This window comes from Bos taurus, chromosome 17, assembly GCF_002263795.3.
Source record: "Bos taurus isolate L1 Dominette 01449 registration number 42190680 breed Hereford chromosome 17, ARS-UCD2.0, whole genome shotgun sequence".
NCBI classification, from domain to species: Eukaryota; Metazoa; Chordata; class Mammalia; order Artiodactyla; family Bovidae; genus Bos; species Bos taurus.
The window spans coordinates 14,678,157-14,698,659 of NC_037344.1; the positions used below are offsets into that span (position 1 = coordinate 14,678,157).

At 34.8% G+C, this 20,503-nt stretch overlaps 1 protein-coding gene across 1 annotated transcript in view; it reads right to left on the reverse strand.

Moving 5' to 3' along the window:
* Positions 1-5,964: 5,964 nt before the first annotated feature.
* USP38 (ubiquitin specific peptidase 38) overlaps positions 5,965-20,503 on the reverse strand; it is a 32,364-nt gene continuing 17,825 nt past the window's right edge. Inside the window, 5 exon segments of the mRNA NM_001102167.1 lie at positions 5,965-7,189; positions 11,922-13,278; positions 14,448-14,554; positions 17,223-17,316; positions 20,179-20,372. Of these exon segments, the coding sequence (NP_001095637.1) occupies positions 7,028-7,189; positions 11,922-13,278; positions 14,448-14,554; positions 17,223-17,316; positions 20,179-20,372 (1,914 nt within the window). The 3' untranslated portion in view covers positions 5,965-7,027.

Below are 20,503 nucleotides of genomic sequence, written 5' to 3' on the forward strand. Positions count from 1 at the left end.
CTTCTCCAATGCATGAAAGTGAAAATTGAAAAGGAAGTCGCTCAGTCGTGTCCAACTCTTAGCGACCCCATGGACTGCAGCCCACCAGGCTCCTCCATCCATGGGATTTTCTAGGCAAGAGTGCTGGAGTGGGGTGCCATTGCTTTCTCCAAATTGTTTAGGTCTTCTTTAATTTCTTAGGTAATGTTTTATAGTATTCTGTGTAATATTAAAAAAACTGATTTTTAAAATATTATTGTATGTGGTGGTGGTGGTTTAGTTGCTAAGTTGTGTCTGACTCTTGCAATCCCATGGTCTGTAGCCTGCCAGGCTCCTCAGTCCATGGGATTTTCCAGGAGAGAATACTAGAGTGGGTTGCCATTTCCTTCTCTAGGGGATCAGCCCAACCCAGCAATCAAACCCAGGTCTCCTGCATTGCAGGCAGATTCTTTACTGACTGAGCTATGAAGGAAGCCTCATATTATTTTTGTTATATTATTTTATATATATAATATTACACACTATATAAACATATTATTGTATGTATCATTATTCATTTCTATATTCTGATACTTGTTCTTTATATATGCACTTGAATTTGATATATTGGCTTTATATTCAGGTGACTAACTGAATTCACTTATTAATTTTTAAATTTTATAGGTAAGTTAAGCATTCATTATTTTGGATTTTCTACATAAACAGGTGGCTGGCTCATAGGCTGTAGTTTGCCAAACTCTGCTTTAGTCCATGTTCACACTTCTTTTCCTGGAAGGGAGTCTCGTCTGCCTGTCTGGTGTGCTGGATGCATGGTGGATACAGCAGGTGGTCAATCAAATTGCTGCTCAAGAGCACAGTGTCAGACTGGAGCTTTCCAAAGCTGTCCCTCCTTTCTTGGATATTGAATCAACTGTGCCAAATCTATTTCCAGCCCTCTATTTATTTGTGTAGACCCAATTTTCCATCTAGTATCATTTTCTTTCAGCCTAAAGAATTTTCTTTAACATATCACATAGAGCAAACACTCAAGAATTCTCAACTTCTGTCTAAAAACGTCTATCTCACCTTTGTTTTGAATGACATTTTCACTGGTGAAGTGAAGTGATAGTGACTCAGTTGTGTCGGACTCTGTGACCCCATGGGCTCTTTGCAGCCCACCAGGCTCCTCTGTCCATGGGATTTCCCAGGCAAGAATACTGGAGTGGGTTGCCATTTCCTTCTCTGGGGATCTTACTGACCCAGGGATTTAACCCAGGCCTCCCACACTGCAGACTCTTTACCGACTGAGCCACGAGGGAAGCCACAGCAAATATTCACTAGGTAGTTTTTTCTTCTGCACTTTTTGGATGTCATTCCACTGCCTTTCGGCTTGCATATTTTCTAGTGAGATGACTGCGGTATTCCTTCTGTTTTTCTATGTTGGGGGTCACAAACTTTTTCTGTAAAGTACTTTAGTAAATATTTTTTGTCATTCACTGCTAAATAGTCTGTGTCACAACTACTCAGTTCTGCCACTGTCGCATAAAAACCACTATGATGATGGGTAAACAAATAGGTGTGTCAGTATTCCAACAGGATTTTATTTATGAAAATCCATGAGGCAGAATAGATACGGCTTGAGGGCTGTATATGTGCTAAACTTGATTCTATATGTAACGTGTTCTCTTTCTCCAGCTGCTTTTAAGAGTTTCTCTTTATCATTGTTAAGAAACTTGATTATTATGTGATTGGGTGTAGCTTCTTTTATATTTATTCTGCTGAGGGTTTGTTGAGCTTCTTGGATTTTCCATTTCTTTATTCATTTTGTTCATTTTTCTTCACATTCTTTTAAGGTTCACGTTTGTCAGTTCCTTCCTTTCCATAATTTGAGCCTGTTTCTATTGATTGGTTTTTTGTGTTTTTTTTTGGGGGTATAAGCCATAGTTTTCTTTGAATGACTGATAATTTTTTATCAGATCCTCAACATTGTGAATTTTACTTTCTTAAATGCTCGGCTTGTTGTGTTCCTTTAAAGAGTGCTGGACTTTGTTCTGCGTGTAGTTACTTACACGTGAGTTTGATCCTTTCAAGGTCTGCTTTTTTTTTTCCCCCCAAAATTTAAGTGTTTATTAAGAGTTAAATATAAACATCAGCCTATTGACTTACAGAAAAATAGGGTCTTTGGGGAATTGTTTGTACCTGGACTACAGTTATATGCTCCTGTAACATGACTTACTGGGGTGCAGGGTCTTTCACAGCAAGAATAGGAGACTGGAAAGGACATCTTATGATTGTAACAGGGAAATGATACAAGAAAATTTCACATATTGAGATACAGAGAAGTCTTTCTGGCTCATACACGAGTTGAGGTGAATTTTATGCTAACTAAAACAGCCTGCTTGTGTTAAGACCTGCTTTGAATCTTTGTTGTTGTAAAGCAGCAGTCCCCAAACTTTTGGCACCAGGGACTGGTTTTGTGGAAGACAAGTTTTCCACAGACCAGGGATGGGGGGATGGTTTAGGGATGATTCAAGTACATTTATTGTTCACTGATTTCCATCATTATTACATCAGCTCCACCTCAGATCATCGGGTATTAGATCCCGGAGGTTGGGGACGTCTGCTTTGAAGGATCAGTCTTTAACTCTAATTTACTCCATTACTAAGCTATGGTATTTTCAATGAGAAGCACAAGACAACCAGGATAAAACGGGAGACTAGTCAGTTAGGGAGGTTGGTATGAGAAGACTTGAGCATATTGACAGATGAGCAGGAATTAGTCAAATGAAAGCAGGGAGGGAAAGTGGGGTCAGGGGAATGATGTGCTTACTGTTACTTGCATGTGGAAAAGCCTAGAGATGGCAAGTATATGATGTCTGAGTAAGAACTGGGCTTCCCTGATGGCTCAGATGGTCAAGAATCTGCCTGAAATGCAGGAGACCAGGGTTTGACGCACAGTCTAAATGACATGGGAGGACAGAAAGGGAAGATTGGAAGAGATAAGGCTAGTAAAATAAGTGTAGTTAAACAGGGGTAGCACATGAGTTCGCTCAGAACCATATTTCTCAACTGTTGGGATTACTACCTACAGGTTTCAAGAGTGGGTCTCACTTTTTTTTTTTTTTTAATGGTGTTTGGAGTGCAAAAGAATAAACGATACAGATTATAGAAATTCGATTTCATAGTTCACTGCAAACCTTTATTCATATGTAATTTGCTTCCTTCTTTTGCTCATGTTTTTCTCCTACTTGTTACCGTCCCTCTTTTGGAGCACTGACTTTGGAGTTCTGAAGACATGGATTAAAATCTGTTATGACTTTGAAAAATCTCAATTTCTGATTTTTTAGCTGCATAGCTTTGAGCAAGTTCCTTAATCTGAGTCTTTACTTTCTTTATCCATGTAAGAGTAAGGGAGGGCAAAGGTAAGAACTCACTTACAGGGCTGGTGTAAGTTCAAAAGACATAAACATCTATCAGTATCCACGACATCATCTTTTTATCTGGTTGACGCTTACGCTGCTTCCAAATAATTAATATTACTATAGTTTTAATCTTTCTTAATCACTCTACATGTTACTATCCTTGGATACAAGTCCCAGAGAAAACAATTCCTTTTCTAGCCCAGAAGTTCTCAGCAAAGGCTGTACATTTAAATCACATGAGGAACTTCAAAAAATACTGATACCCAGTCGCCATGTAATTTAATAGGTCTGGGGCAGGGCCAGGCTTGGTAATATTTTTTAAAAACTTTCCAAGTGATTCTAACATTTTGCATGGTTGAAAGCCACTGATCTACCCAGGGAAGGCTAACCTTTTCATCTCTCTGAAATCAAGGTGTGTGTGTGTCTAGCACACAAAGCAAAACTTGAAGACATGAGATTTATTAAGAGAAAAACAACTGCAGGCCATAACTGACACTGGTGATGAGAGTTGGCTACACACTTGGCTGACTTCTTAGAGTCTATTTTTAAAGTTAAATCCACACTGGTTATGTAACACTGGGGCTAAAGGTTTTACATAACAAATCCTTTTGATTTTGTAAAACCCAGATAGTTGATTTGTTGAATAAAATCTTTATTTCATTTCTTTAAAACTATTTATATAACAGAATTTCTTTTTACACAGAAAACCTGAGGTTTTTATGAGTTTTATTTTTAAAGAACTGTTTACTTTGAATCCTTGTTTTTTAAAAATCCTTCATTCATTTTGAGTTTCATTCACTTCCAAAAAGGACTCTATAAGAAAATTAGTAAAACAAAAAATTAGGCTAACATTATGATGATATGACAGTTTGGTAAATGCATATATATATACACACACACACATAGAAGAGCCTTTTAGACTTCTTTTTTCTTTTATTAGACTTCTTTTTTAAGATTCATTGGGTTTTTTTTGGGGGGGCGGTTATTATCTTTTTTGTTTTTAAATTTATTTTTTAAATTGAAGTATAGTTGATTTACAGTGCTTTAGATTACAGCAAAGTGATCCACTTATAGTTAACTAGTTAGATATGTGTGTGTGTGTAGGTATACATATACACATAATCTCTTCAGATTCTTTTCCAATATGTTATTATAAAATACTGAGTACAGTTCTTTATGCTGTACAGTAGGTCCCTGTTGATTATCTATTTTACACACACAGTAGTGTGTGTGTGTTACTCCCAAACTCCTAATTTATCCCTCACTGTTCTACTGTGTTTACCATAAGCTTGTTTTCTATGTCTGTGAGTTTCTTTCTGTTTTATAAATAAGTTCATTTGCATATTTTCTTTTAGATTCCACATATAAGTTACATCACATGATATTTGTCTTTCTCTGGCTTCTTTCACTTAGTATGATAAACTCTAGGTCTATCCACGTTGCTCCAAATGGCAGTATTTCTTTCCTATGGCTGAGTAATATTCCACTATATATAAATAACCACATTTTCTTTTATTCATTCATCTGTTGATGGACATTTAGGTTGCTTCCAAATAACTATTACTATAGTTGTAATTTTAAAAGGAAATCTTTAACTTCCAGTTTTTGGTAGTGGTATGAAGTTAATCTAAATATGCTCAGTAGTATGTTTTTTTTTTTCTTGTGCCACACCACACAGCACCTAGGATTCTAATTCCCTAACCAGGGATCAAACCCATGCCCCTGAATTGGAAGCACAGAGTCACTAGACTACCAAGGAAGTCCCCATGCTCAGTATATTACATAACTAGAATTTCATCTTTGTTATCATTCTGAATATTCAATTACCTTGAAACATAAAAATCCTTGAATGGCTTGCTATTCAAAGATAAAACTTTATGTAGGTTTAATTGTCTTTATGCAAGTTCCTAGTAGAAGCAGTTGAATCCAATATCAACCCACCAAGTATTAAATGACTTTACCAGTTTCAATAGATGCCGATTGATACAGTCTGACTATAAATCATTTTCTAGCCAGTGGATAACTGAACACATAACTTAGACATTCACTATTAGAACAACAGGAAGTCCATAGGAAAGAAACTTGATAAAATTCCTTCTGGTTTCAGTGATTTGTAGGGAAGAGAAATCTCAATTCTGTAAAGAACTTCCAGTTTTTAACTAATCCAATCAGTTTTTCTAATCTTCCTGATGACCAGAAACAGGTTAGGAATGGGAAGTAGTAGAATGAAGATGAGGATATCTGTTTTTAACCACTGACATTAAAAGCTTGGGAAAAAGATAAATCCCAAATCAACAAAGAACATTCTTTCCGTGAAATGTTTTAAAAATAAATATATGACCAATCTTCGGAGCTATGTACACGATGGGTAAGTTAAAACTTTTAGGAATGGAGACAACTGGGATAATTCCTGAATACTGTATAATCAAGACCTAGAAGTGACTTGTTTCCAGTTTCCCAGCAAAGAAAATGTGGGAAGGTAGGGGCTGACATTTTGACATTTTATCTGAAACTGTGAAACAGATATAACTGTGCAAAACACATGACTCAAAAAAAAAAAAAAAAGCCAAATGTACAACTCTGAAAATATATGATCAATGTTTAATATTCTGAGGATTAAGTAAAAAAATCAAAAAAAAATTTTTTTACTTGATCTAGTTCATTTCCTCTGAATTCTTAAGAGTTAAAAACAAACTACCACACTTTTTGATTTAGAACCATCAGATTTTACTTCAGGAAAATCTAATACCTTTCAAAAGTTATAATTTTAATGTTAGCACAAAAAATTACTTCCTAACATTTCATTTTAGAAAACCTTTTCCGCAGCCAAAGATTCTTATTTTTGAATTACAGTACTGCAAGGCACATACAGAACTCACCTCCTTCAAAACACACAGAAGATATACTCCCTGAAATAGAATTTTTAAAATCCTCAATTAGAAATACTACAAAGTTAGCAATTCTTAAGGTAAAAATGTGACTCCTACAGGATCATGCACCTTTCTTAAGATCAAATTCAGCACATATGTATAAATAATCCTTTTTTAAAACATTTTTACTCGAAATGCAGAGACAGTGATGCTGAAGACAGCACTGAACAAACCTGAAAAGTACTACAGCTTGATAAAGTTTATGTTATTGCCTTCATAAGAGACTGTATCATTGCTAGTATTCTCAAAGACTTGAATTTAATAATGGGGTAACTACAAAGGGAATAAAATATTTGCTTTCTTTTTAAACAATATTTCCTTCACCTCCAACACACAATTCTTTTATAAAGGATGCTAAGTGAAATCTATTTTCTGTTCAGTAAAACTGAGCAAGGACCATTTAAATGCCTCTAACTAAATTTAATGCAGCTTCATTAGGGACCAGGTACATATTTTCCTCTGAAAATTTTTGGTCAAGCATGTCTAACCATAAAAGCAAATGGAGTTTTAAGAGGTAGATTTTTTTTTCCCATGATGCATTTTGTTAATAAATGTATTGTCAAGAAAATAAAACAAGCACTGAGTGTGTTTTCTTAAAGTATAAGGGTCTAATGAAAAGAAAAATAAAAGATAGATATGATATTTGTTACAGTCTGACATTTTAACAGTCATGGTATTGGATGTTTTGTGACCAGTGCATTTTGGACTCTCTCAGCATCAAAATACGAGTCTTCCAACTGTATTAAATCCGCCTCCACCCCCACCACCAGTTGGTCCACAGCTTCCGGGTGGATCGTTGTCATCAAATCCATTGGGCCGAAAAGAACAGGATGCAGATGCAGCTTGTAGGGCCCGGGCTCGAGCATTCAACTCTTGTTCCTGAAATTTAAAATAGTTTTTATGACATTAAAACTCTAACTACCGTGGATGGGTATATCATCTATAAAAATATTTTTCAGTTGCTTTAATCCTTAAGTATCCTTCAAATCTCAGTAACTTTAAAAATACTGATTACACTAATCCTTATCAAATCGTACTAAAGTACATAATCACAGATGGAGCAAACAAGAGAGAGAGCAAAATCCTGGTGTAATTTTAGAGAATGATAGATCCTAAAGGCCATCCTCTGTCAATACCCCACTTTAACTGAAGCCCCACAGTCTTCAGATTTCTCTACAGAAACATCACAGTTCTTGCAAAGCTCATCAACAAATACAAGAATGGATTTCTTTCCTAATACACAGAACACAAAATTCAAAGGTTATGACAATGGATTATCTACTTTCCGTCAAGTGGGGCTGTTTTGGAAGTGGGTGATTACAGTAAAAGGTATAAATAATGAAAGAGGGCTCAATGTTTTCCTGCCCTTTCCTCAGAATATTTCTCAGTAAATAACAGATCTCAAAAACACTGCTAAAGAAAATGGAGCCTGTCTTCTTACAGTATTACTTAAAACCATCCCCTACCAGATTATTAGAACTTTTATAAGGACTCATATTCATCTCTGTGCCAGACACATATTAAGTGCTCAGTAAATATTCATGATCTCAAACTAGAACACTGTTAGGTACTCAGCCATGAAAGGAACAAATATGAATAAACATTTATTTGTAAATTGCAAATTCATTTGGCAAGGTGTTGAACTGGATTCTAAAACTGACACAAACTCCAAGGAAGAATAGGCAAAATATTCTGGCATAGGTCCATTTTCTGGGAAAGAGTCCGCAACTGTCAAATGAGGTCATTAGTGTCAACAAGGTGTAAAAGCCACTGGTAACAGCATAACCCTTAAATGATTAGGTATACTCATCCTGAAGGACTCTCACAGTGCCATCAACATTAATATTAAAAACTGTACTATTTCCAGCTTTTCAACTACAAGTCCAATTAGTTTGCTCCGCCTGGCAATGTAATGTTCAATTTCTAGCTAAATTTTCTTAGTTGACTGTTCTACCCTCTTCATGAGATGCCTGAGTTTTATCATGGAGGAAAAACCTCAGGCATACCTTGACATCTCTCTATATTATGGACACCCTGGTTTCTCAGTAAGCATACATGACTGCTGTGCGATTCCCAATACACAAAATGATCAACAACCACATATTTTATGGCTGAATGTGATCATAGATAAGAAATCCTTATAGCAGAATGGCTTAATTAACCAGTCTCTGATAGGCCCTTAGAAAGGCTTTTAAAACTTAATTTACAGGATATTTCTCAGAAACAATTCTTCCATTAACTCTATCAGTTACAACATTTATAACTGTTGGCTCCTCTGTATCATGTCTAACCACACGATATTTCTCAGGGATTATATTAATTTATTCTTCAATTTGTAAAGTTAGAGTAAGATTACATATGTTTGACAGATAAAAAAATAAAAGCTGCCATACAGATATCAGAAATAGACACAAAAATAAAAACAGAAATACTCCATTCTGGCTCTATAATATATTAAGCTATCTAAACAAGCAATGAAAATATGGCTCTGTATCTAAGAAACAATATTTGGTTTAGGATACAGATCATGGTCCCTAATGAAATAAATAAACTGAGTAAATGCAAGGCAGAGTTCAAGAAGTTCTATTCAAGAAGATCTTGCCTAGACTCTCTTAAACAGTGATTTCCCACCAGAAACTATGTTGAAGAACCTACACAATACAAAACTGAGTAACCCCATTGCTTCTGAGACATCTGAAACCTATATTATATTATACTTTAAGATATAGGGCTTCTCAAGGAAGTAAGATTTCATTTTTACTTTTGTAGTTATTTATATAATTACATGGCTGATGGAGGAAAGCATATGATACTCTGTTTTCAGAAGATAAGCTTCAACTATGGATAAAAGTAGGGGAAACATTTCATTTTATTTCTTTGAATATAGATGAGAATATTAGGTAAATTCACAAATTTATAAGTAATTTTACCCAATTTATATAAAGTATTAAAATTAATTCTTATTTCAATAGTGGACTATTGGTCAAGTAACAAAAAGGAGCTACTGTTGCTTTGGGACAAAAACCTTTCAGTATATTTAGATCTCTCATTTAAGTAAATCTGTAAGCATAAAATTGATCCAGCTTTTTTGTTTGTTTTAAACTACACAGATACAATATATACTCTTATGCATGAGATACAATATATACTCTTATGTATGATGAAGAAAGATATTCAGACAAACTCCCACCTCCTCCAAAGAAAGAAAAGAAACTGAACAAGAAAGGGGAGGATTGTCTGCAGTTAGGGTGGAACACATGGGGTTAGGTGATACCATTCACACATCCTTTCTCACACTGGATCCTAACAGAAAGCATGATGTTTGTAGTCCAGTCGCTAAAAGAATGGAGATACTCCTAATGGAAGTTGGGGGTAGAAGGATATGAGGAACAAGCCCTTTCCCAGATATACTTCAAGATCTACAGTTTGCACTGCTTTCCTGCGTGTCAGGTTATGATACAGAGTAGAAAATAGTTTGTGTGGTAGAATTCTTTTGCCTAGGTTTTTCAAAACCACTAGTGCTTCCCATACTATAAAGAGCAAGAGTCTTTCTAACACTTGTAAATCTAGCTGTGACTTAACTCCATAGCCTTACTTTTACTAAGATTTGGTAAGTTTTTTACAACTATTTTATAATTAGGCAGAATGCCATTTCTTAAAGCCAAAGCTGTATCCCAAACATAGCAATCTATTACAAAGCATTTTTACTATGAAATGGGCACACACTTTTAACTATAACTCAAGAGTGAATGTAAAAACAGCACTGGAAATGAGAGGAAAAATATACACATATATGTTCCACGTGTTCAAAACTAAAGAATGACAGCTGAAAACTGCTATATATAAAATCTCACCACATATTGTCACTGCCAGGCAATTATGAAGACACGTTCACAACAGAAGCAGCACTACAGCTCCTAACACAAACTTAAAACACCAGAATGACTTGGTTACAGTATGAGAAACATCACCATTCAAAACCTATCCATTATAGTACTGTATTTGAAATTAAATAATATAATGTCTAAATATATTTAAATTTCTAATTAATTTCTAGTTGGGTATTTGTTATTGTAATTTGGTTCAAAAAGGCACTTTAATATGAAGCTTTAACAGCCTAAGAGTCTTAATACAGGTAAATAAATAATATCTTAAAACAGGTAATAACTTTAATGTAAAATGAAGTGATAACTTTTTTGCATTAGACAACTGGACAATCTGAGACATAAAATGGAATTTAGAACAACTGCACAGCACGAGAAACTGAATTCACAAAGTACATAATGGTTTTTCTTTATAATGGCATACGGATAATAAAGTAATAATGAAAAGAATGGCTCATCACAAACACTGTAAAATAGGATGTAATGGGGTAAGTTTTTGGCATTCCAATTATAGAAATGAGAGTAGTTTTTATATATTTCAAAAGTCAAGATTGCACTGGGCCTTATTTTCATATTTTATATTGTAGAAATTCTGTTTCAACCTTACCTTCTTACCCTTACTCCATCTTTCCAATGTTCAAGAATCCTGATGATTCCTATCTAATGGCTTATTTGATATCTAGCAAGAAGTACATGGTTGAATATATTCTATTACCTTGATCATAAGCCTTTCTGGTAGTGAATAAGGAATATTCTGAGTTTCTTATTTTTTTTTCCTGCAAAATGTATTGTTTCTGTGTAATGCTGGAACACTGCCATACTCCTTTAAAAATGTATCATGTATCATTATTTGAATATTTCATAATACAGTAAACTTTCCCAAAAATCAGTACTGTTTTTTCTCTTATTCTGAATCTTTTAAGAGTCTGTAACACAAAATTTTTAGAAACTTACATATTTAAACTCATAAAATCATTTGGTGTGTTTGTAATACACCTACAGTTTTAACTCCTATTTACTGTTGGTCTTTTATGTTGATAGCAAGTTGGCAGGTTTCAAAGAAAAATACTTTCAGCAAGGTCTATATTAAGTTTAAAGTAAGAAAAATCTTTGTGAAAAGTATATCTATAAGTAAATCCAGCTCATATGAAATCCTTATTCCATAGTTTTCTTTACTGTTGTACTATTGCCTTGATTCTACCTCAGGTCCTTAAAGAATACAAACACCTGTTGTGTACATATTCTGCCTTTTAGTCTCCTTTTAACCACTTGTCAATAAATAGTTCTTAAAATATTTGTACAAAGGTCAAGAAGAAATAAATACAACTTTAGCAGTTGTTTCCCCTGGCAGGTGGAACTAAAAGGAAGAGGAAAACATTTCCATTTTATTAAACTTCTGAATTTATTCTTATTAAATTTATTAAACATTAAATTTCTGAATGGCATGATTTTATAATGATCAGATCTTTTCTAATTGAAAACAAAGAAGGGCTTCTATACTGCATCTAATTGTGACTCTCCATAACTAATTCATAATATTAGCAAGTAAGAAAATTTAGTTATAAAGGTTGAACCCATTTCATATGAACCCAGATTCAAATTTCAAAATCACCACTTTGTAAATTCCTAGGAAGTGTAAAGGTGGATTTCAAAATTAAGGCAAGCATTCAACCATTTATCAACTGTTTAAATATATTCCACAAATGATGACTATATTTCCAACTTACCTGTAAATATAGTTTATTGTCTTTTGTTATAGCATCCATTAGTTCTTTCTGTAGAGGTGGGTCTCCATTTACCCAGAGTCCAGTGGTTGAATTATTACCATTTAAACCATTAGTACTGTTCTGTCTCTTATACAAAAGTACATAAGCTGTATCCTTGGGAAACCTACTCGTAATTTTCTGGACTGACTGAAATGAAGTAAACGTCACTCGGCTGTCATTAAATAAAAACCATTCTTTTGACATGTCCTTATTTTCCAAGTCCTGTTCAATCACTACAGTGGGACTCTCTCTCCCTAGTAAGTGATTCCGGGAGGAGGAAAACGCCAGAGTTTCAGGCTGGGGGCACATCTGGCAGGAGGACTCTGTTCCTGTGACGTTTCTGGCATAAGAATAGTAATGCCCACTTTCTGAGGACACACCAGAGTGAACGACCACAGAACTCAAGAGATAGGGCACCAATTTTGGGGAGCAAGCTTCTTCAGTCCCAGAAGGCTTTAACTTTTTAGCTAGATTCTCACTAATGTCAGTGAAGTCAACATCTAGAGACCAACTTTCTGACAATGAAGAGAAAGGAGTTCTTTTAACTGGCAACTCCAAAACCAGTGGCAGTGACACATTGTCTAGTATTTTTCTTCTCACATGATACTTCTGATCATATGAAAATCTTAAGAGAGTAAGGATAAGGTATTCAGGTTCCTCTGTGATTTGCATAGTTTTCTCGGCATTCTGCAGAGAGGCACAGTTTTCACAATAATACTGGTTGTCACCAGTAAGAATCTCTGGAGCCAAAAAATAATTTAATAAGTCAGTCACTGAAGGTGTGGTTTCACCTCCTGGTTTCTGAGGTACATCTTTATTAACAAGCATCTTGCTAGAGTCATTAGGGACAGAAGTGTCCTCAGTACAGCAGAACTCATCAGGACTGTCAACCATTCTTTCATTCACAGCTGAGTCGCAGGCAATGGCAACTGCTGACGCGTTACAGACTCCTGGTTCTTTTGAAGGACCAGGCCCGCTGGCCTGTGTTAGGCCATCATCTTGTGTACTGGGTGATGATGCTGGATCTTGAAAAGACAAGTTTTCCATGGAAGAGGAAGGACAAAAGGCCAGTGAAAGATCTGTAAAGGCTTCCACTTTCTGTGAGGTACTCCTGCAGTTCAGACAACAAATATGAGTTCGCAGTTTTCCTCCAAACATTTTTTCAATTAGCGTCTTCTCACCGTCACTTGTGCAATGGGTCTCTGTTAGGACAGCTGCTTTATTGGCTACCTCCTGTAAAGAAGTTTCACTGCATCCTGGACTTTCAGAAGACTTGTGTGAGGACTGAACTTTCAAGATCTTTTCTTCTTCATGGAGCCTGCAGGAGAGTATATCATTATATAGCTACTTGGCTTACATTTAAATGTCAGTTCTACTCAAAAATATGAGTGGCTTGGCTTATATAAATAGACAAATTATTCTTATCAAATATAATGCTTATTTAAAAAATAAAGTTTCTCCTCCTTTAAACCAGATAACCCTTTATCAAACAGTTCGAGAATGTAGATCAGAAGATAACTCAGGGATTGTTCCTGACCTATATTCTCACTACACTTTCGTCATACTGCTATTTTATAGCACTTATACCGTATATACCCACTAACTGCCTTATAGATCTTTGTCTGCCTGGCATCTCATAGAAAGCCTGGCACAAAGAAACTACTCAACGTATCCTTGTTGAATGGGAAGAACATGTTGCACATGTTGGGTTCAACTAACTTTACTAGTCATTTACATTCCAGAAAGGAGGCAAAGACCAGGAAACAATAGGTTTTATTACCTAAGGGGGAAGAAGACAATAAAATTTATCAAACCCACCTAATTATCAGTTGGTCTAAAGGTGAAGTTATTAAATTTTGTTATCTCAGAATGCCTTTATACTCTTAAAAATAACCGAGGAACCTGAGAGCTATCATGTATGTGGTTGTATCTATCAATATTTACTGTATTCAAAAACTGAGAATAAAAGTAATAAAGTGCTACATAATAATAAATAATAAACTCATTACATGCTAATATAAATAACATTTTTAAATGAAAAGCAGTTATATTTTCTAAACCCAAAAAAATTTAGTGAGAAGAATGGCTCATTTTGCAAATATTTCAAGCATCTGGCTAAACAGAAGGCAGGCTGGATCCTTGTATCTGCTCTGCATTCAGTCTATTGTGCTCTGTTGTTTTGGATGAAGCATATGAAGAAAGTCTGGCCTTAACTACAGATACACAGATATGCAGTCGGAAAGGGAAAGACCCCTGAAAGTGTTTTGGGAACCCCTAGGGGTTCTTGTACTACACTTTGAGAACAGCTAAAGTAAGAAAAATTAAAAAAGAAACTAAATTAAAAACACCTAAAAAAATACAATAAATGCAAGGCATTTTAGAGTTTAACATTAGAAATAATGTCTTTAAAGGTAAAAACAATATTCGGTAGAAATAACCTGTTAAGAAAGAACTAATTCAAATCACAGCTCTAGAAATACTTTTTACCTGTCTAGTAGAAACCTGAGGTATTCAGAACAGTCTTGTTGTGATCTGGGGGTAAACCATGGAGGTCTGGAAGCCTCAAAGAATATCCGAGGTGCATATGCTTCTCTCTGTTGATCGAGAAAACACAAAGAAGTGATTCTCACATCATGAGCTAAATACCTAAATCTTAATATATAATGTTTAATAAAGATTACTACAATTACATGGGCTTAACCTTTACTACAAAAGACCAAACAAATACATTTAGGTAACTTTCAGTCATAACTTCTCATTCTGCAGATCAGAAATAAGATCTAGAGAAAGTATGTGATGTGCCCAAGGTCATATAGCTCAACTAGTAGCAGAGGGGATTTTTATCAGACCCCAAGTCTCTTTAACTTAATACAGTGCTTCTGCCCTTATCTCTCTGATGTGCTTGAATCCACAATTTAAAAAAATATCTGAAAAAAAAAAGTTAGTGGATATATATTTTGGATTAATAAGGGACATACTCTAAAGAGCCATGCATACTGATTTTAGGTGAAAATTTCTTTGACTGGGAACACATGTCATAAATGTATGGAATATGAACACACTGGTCAGGAACTTTCCTAACTTTATTTGTTTTAGCATAGGAGCAGTTTAGTGAAGTGATTGCTTGTGGACTTTAGAGCAAGGTAGGCTGAAATCCTAGATTTTGCCACAACAAAAAAAGAATTGAAAAAGACATCTACAAAGTTGTGATTATAACTTGAAAATTTAGAATTTGAGTATTTGTAGTATATATGACAGGGTTCTCAGTTAAGGAAAACATTTCTATCAAAATAGGTGTGTTTATGGCATTTTGAAGAAAAGGAATTTGGTGGATTGTTTGCAATGGGTTTCAGAAATCATTTGATTCATATTCCAGTCTTGCCACTTGTTTGCATGGCCATGAAAGCAGGTCATGTAAGCCCTGTTTCTTTACCTGTAAAATGGGGACACTACCTTATTACCTCACAGATTGATTTTGAGGATTAAGAGATAATATATGTAAACCACCTAGCACAGGAGCTGCTGCTGCTGCTAAGTCGCTTCAGTTGTGTCCGACTCTGTGTGACCCCATAGATGGCAGCCCACCAGGCTCCCCCGTCCCTGGGATTCTCCAGGCAAGAACACTGGAGTGGGTTGCCATTTCCTTCTCCAATGCATGAAAGTGAAAAGTGAAAGTGACTAATTTAAATGCTCAATACATAATAGCTTTATTAATTATGAGAATAAAAGCCTGTTAAATCATATAGGGTAAATCTACCTACCTAATCTACTTGTCAGACAGGGTCTCAACTATGGCAGAAGTTTAATTAGGTTCTCTTGTTAATTGTTCTTTTGTTGGGAATATGGAAGACTCCTAAGGCTTTTTCCTAATAGCTCTGACTTAAGTTAATATAGTATATATAATGTATTTATTTCTACACATGTACACATAGATACACACACACCTACCATATGCATACATGTTATATAGCTGACCATTGAACAACATGGGGTTAGGGGTGCTGACCCTCTGCTTAGTCAAAAACTTGTGTATAACTTTACAATAGGCCCACCATATCTGTGGTTCTGTATCTGTGGACTCAGACATGGATTATGTAGTACTGTAGTACATATTTATTGAAAAAAATCCATGTGTAAGTGAACCTTTGCAGTTCGACTGTGATGTTCAAGGGCAAACTCTATATAACATACAGTAAATACAGCATACAGTAAATACAGCAAGTACATACATCCATTTACAAGAAAACAATGTTTGGAAGTTGCAGGGAGGAGATTTCATCTCCTTTGGTCCTGAGGTGTTAAATTTGTGAACATATTTCCTCCAGGTAGAGAACAGTAAAATGATCCTCTGAGTATTTCAGGCCATCACTCATGTCAATCTTGATTCCTTCCATTTAAGAAGTTATACTTGAGATATTTCTCAGCTTGTAGATAGGAAACAAAGCATTCCTAACAACTCAATTCCATCAATTCTAAATCTATCTTCTCTTCTGGCTGTAACTACCTATTCCTTTAGACCTCTGTGAAATGAAAACAGTAAAACCAGAAAATATTATTTATAAATGATTTGTATTATTCATAGGTATTACTCAAAACTTAAAAGTACAAGTTCCTTGAGCATAAGGATTCCTTTCTGAATGCTTATCAGACTTCATATTATATCTCTCAATAAATGGCTATTTACATGACGTTCTTGCTGTTAGCATAAACTTATTTCCTTGGATTAATTTGTGGACATAAAAGATCACAAAATTTTAAGCTCCATAACTTTTAACAGATAAACAGTTTATCCATTAAGTTCAAAAGTTTAGTCATAATGAAAGGATATATACATTAGAAACGGGAGGGAAAAAAAGCCAAGATGCCACAAAATTATTTTAATTACTCATGTTAAATTGTTCATTACTATGAAAATCTACCAAATTAATATCTATAAACTTAAATTAAAGATGCATTTTAAAATATTTCTTCATGAACGAGCTAATTTTTGATAGGAAATCAAATTTTACCTATAATAATTAGAATAATGGGTCAGTAAAATATTCATCTACAAGAATGGAAAGTAGAAGGGAGAAGTAAGAACTTAGGGCATATCCTGATTTTAGGCAGTATCTCTTTAGATTTCTATGCGGATCTGTTGTGCTGGGAGAGAGATATATTATTTCTTCAGTTAAAAAGGTTCATCAAATTTGATATAATGTGAAGTTTAAAGAAGATTATCAATTCAGTTAACATATACATACTATACACACTTACACTCACCTGTGTATGAGCCAAAAAGGCAAAAAGATGCTGCAATTTTTTCATTAATGAATTGCACCCATTTAGATTTAAAGATAATACTTGTCTCCTGAAACTGAAAGATAGTAACATAAAATGATTTTTTGTCTACATGTGTATACATGATGCACTTTTTAAAAGCTAAAGGGAAGTTAGTTCAAGTTATTATCCTTAAAGTAAAATCTCACTTACCTGAAGGCCCTTTACCTAGCAAAGTCACTGCCTACAGTGTAGTGAAGAAGAAAGAAAATGGTGCAAATAGAAATAGATGAAGCTATTAACTAATAACTTGAGTAAACAACTTTTAAATTCTTTCAACTCATGAAATATAAAAAAATGTCCTGTCATCAAAACTATGATAAAGTTAGAGTTTTAAAGAATGTAGTACTAGTGCTGAATGGGAAAAGAAGAAACTTCAAAAAACAGTATAGAACAATTTGGTATCCTTTTGGGAAAAAAATGGAATTAAACAAGATTTCATATCATTACAGATGCCACAGAGAAGTAATGAGCTAAATATAAAATATGAAAATACTGAAGTATTTAACAGAAGAAAAGGGGGTAAAGGGATTTTGGAGGGGAAGGTGTCCTAGAATTCAGAAGCTATAAATGATAAATAGCAGATCTGTCTACATAAAATAAAAAATTGCAAACAAAACACTTGATAAATGTATCATTCTGATGGGAAGAAAGCACATATACATCCAGGATAAATCAGTGGGAAAAAGAAAAGGACCCAACAGAAAGGTGTGCAATGGAAAGAAAAGGTCATTCAGAAAAGAGACACAAGGGAACAAAGATACTAGAGAGGACAAAAAACTGTAAAGGTCAGCCAAGATGCACAAAGACACTGTCGTCCAGATTGGAAAGATTTTTTAATACTGATTTTATCAAGTACTGCTAAAGGTATGGGGTCATAGGTACAATCATGTATTAGTATGCAAGTTCAAATGCTATAACCTTTCTGGAGACCAATATGGCACACCCTATTCAAAGAATAGCCTCTATATCATAGGCATATGTTAATTATAAGCAACACAACCTAATATTCATCATTAGGAAGATGATTAAATTAACTATGGCACATCTATTTACTCAGAATGACATAGCTCTGTCATTACACTAACATGGGACTATTTCCAATATAAAATCATCAAAAGAAAAAAAATAAGTGGCTGGAAAAGAATAAACAAGATTCTTTGTAAACATATTTTTAAAAACCAACGCATTTGTTTTATACTAGATAAATCTTATCAGTATACAAAAAATAGGTCTGGAACAATGCAAGCAAAACTATTAACAGAAACCTATGGGAATGTCTGATTTTTATTTTATGTACTCCTAGATTTATTTAAGAATTTACATATTACCAAAGAAATAAAATATGCTGTCTGCCTATTCTGAGATAGTATTGGCTGCTATAAAATAAGATGTGCTCTTTTAATTGTAGCTGTCAGTTATAACTGCTTTGAGTTTTTGCTTTCTCTATCATTCGTAAAATGAGATGGCTGGATGAGATGACCTCTGGTGGTAAGACATGGATTATTTTGGTTTTATGCCTAGTATCAGTTGTGTCTATGAATAAATATTTTCTTAGAACACAAGAAAAAATTCCTAAAAACAAACGAACCACTAGACAAAATGAAAACACCTTAGTTTTGATTGTATATATTGAGGCCAGGAAAGAAAATAAAGCTAAACTCTTCAGCTTTTAGTTTATGATTCCTCTGTGATCAATCGCTCAGTCATGTCCGACTCTTTGCAACCCCACACCGCAGCCCTCCAGGCTCCTCTGTCTATGGGATTCTCCAGGCAATAATACTGAAGTGGGCTGCCAAACCCTGCTCCAGGTGTGATACCTCTGCTGCTGCTGCTGCTGCTGCTGCTAAGTCGCGTCAGTCGTGTCCGACTCTGTGCGACCCCATAGACAGAAGCCCACCAGGCTCCTCTGTCCCTGAGATTCTCCAGGCAAGAACACTGGAGTGGTTTGCCATTTCCTTCTCCAATGATGAAAGTGAAAAGTGAAAGCAAAGCCACTCAGTCGTGTCCGACTCGCAGTGACCCCAGGGACTGCAGCACCAGGCTCCTTCATCTATGGGATTTTCCAGGCAAGAGTATTGGAGTGGGAAAGGTTCATTTCCTTCTCCTTTTCCTGTGATACCTCTAGGAAGGCATAAAAACTTACAAAGGCCTAAAATTCAATTTGTAAACATCTTTGGTCAAGTTCCATGAATATCCTATTGGTATAGAAGAGAAAAATTCAACCAGGTTTTTGCCTTCAGGAAAAGTTCATCACTATTTTGTTCCTTTACAGATTGCATTCACATAGCTAACAGCCACTGATTTCCTATTTGCTTGGCTGCGAAAGAAAATGTATTTGAAAGTAAATCTGTAAGACGACAAAGGAACATGTCTGTTATACATCTGTTCAGTATCTATCAACTTGGGATGGGAAGCACAGCTTGAATTTCTTTAAGGGCAGTGAAGAAGTTATTGATCTGAGAAACAAACAGCAAAATACCTACAAGCAGAAAAAACTAAATATGACCACTTCAGAAGATATACAGGTTAAAAAAAAAAAATCAGTCTTACAGGATAATAACAAATTAATACTTGAGGACTCTTAAATTCTGTGAAATAAGTTCAATCACTTCCTCTGATATATTAATAAATATCAAGTCAGAGCAATTGAAAGGCTCTAAATGAAATAAATAATATAGACATGAAGTATAATTTATATAAATTAGCATTTTAATAGGTCCAGGCACTAAAAGCAATTTCATTTCTGAATAAGGCAATTATATGAAAATATTAATATTTGTTCTGCCATATATAAGAAATAATTTGAAGACAATCTCACCATCTTATATTTCATCAGCATGCATCAATTTCTACAGTTAAAATGAAAAATTTTTTAAAAGTTCAAATTTAAACTTACTCTGTGGCCATAAACAATGCTTGTATAACACTGTTCATATAACATGTATTCCCTAGATTAATAAGACCAGTTTTCCCAGTTTCAGATTTTCCAGAAAGTCTAGACAAGCAAGATGCCAAAGAATTGGATTGAGAAGTCCAGGCACTTTGATTGAGAATCAATTTAATCTTCTCTTCACTGGGCTTAGGGAAATCCTGTAGATCATAAAGAGGAAAAGTAGTATAAAATATAAACTATTTTTTGTTATTAACACCATAAAGAAGATTCTTCCACTGACATTTAATCTTTCTCTTTTCCCATTTAGTTTTGACATCACTGATGGTCA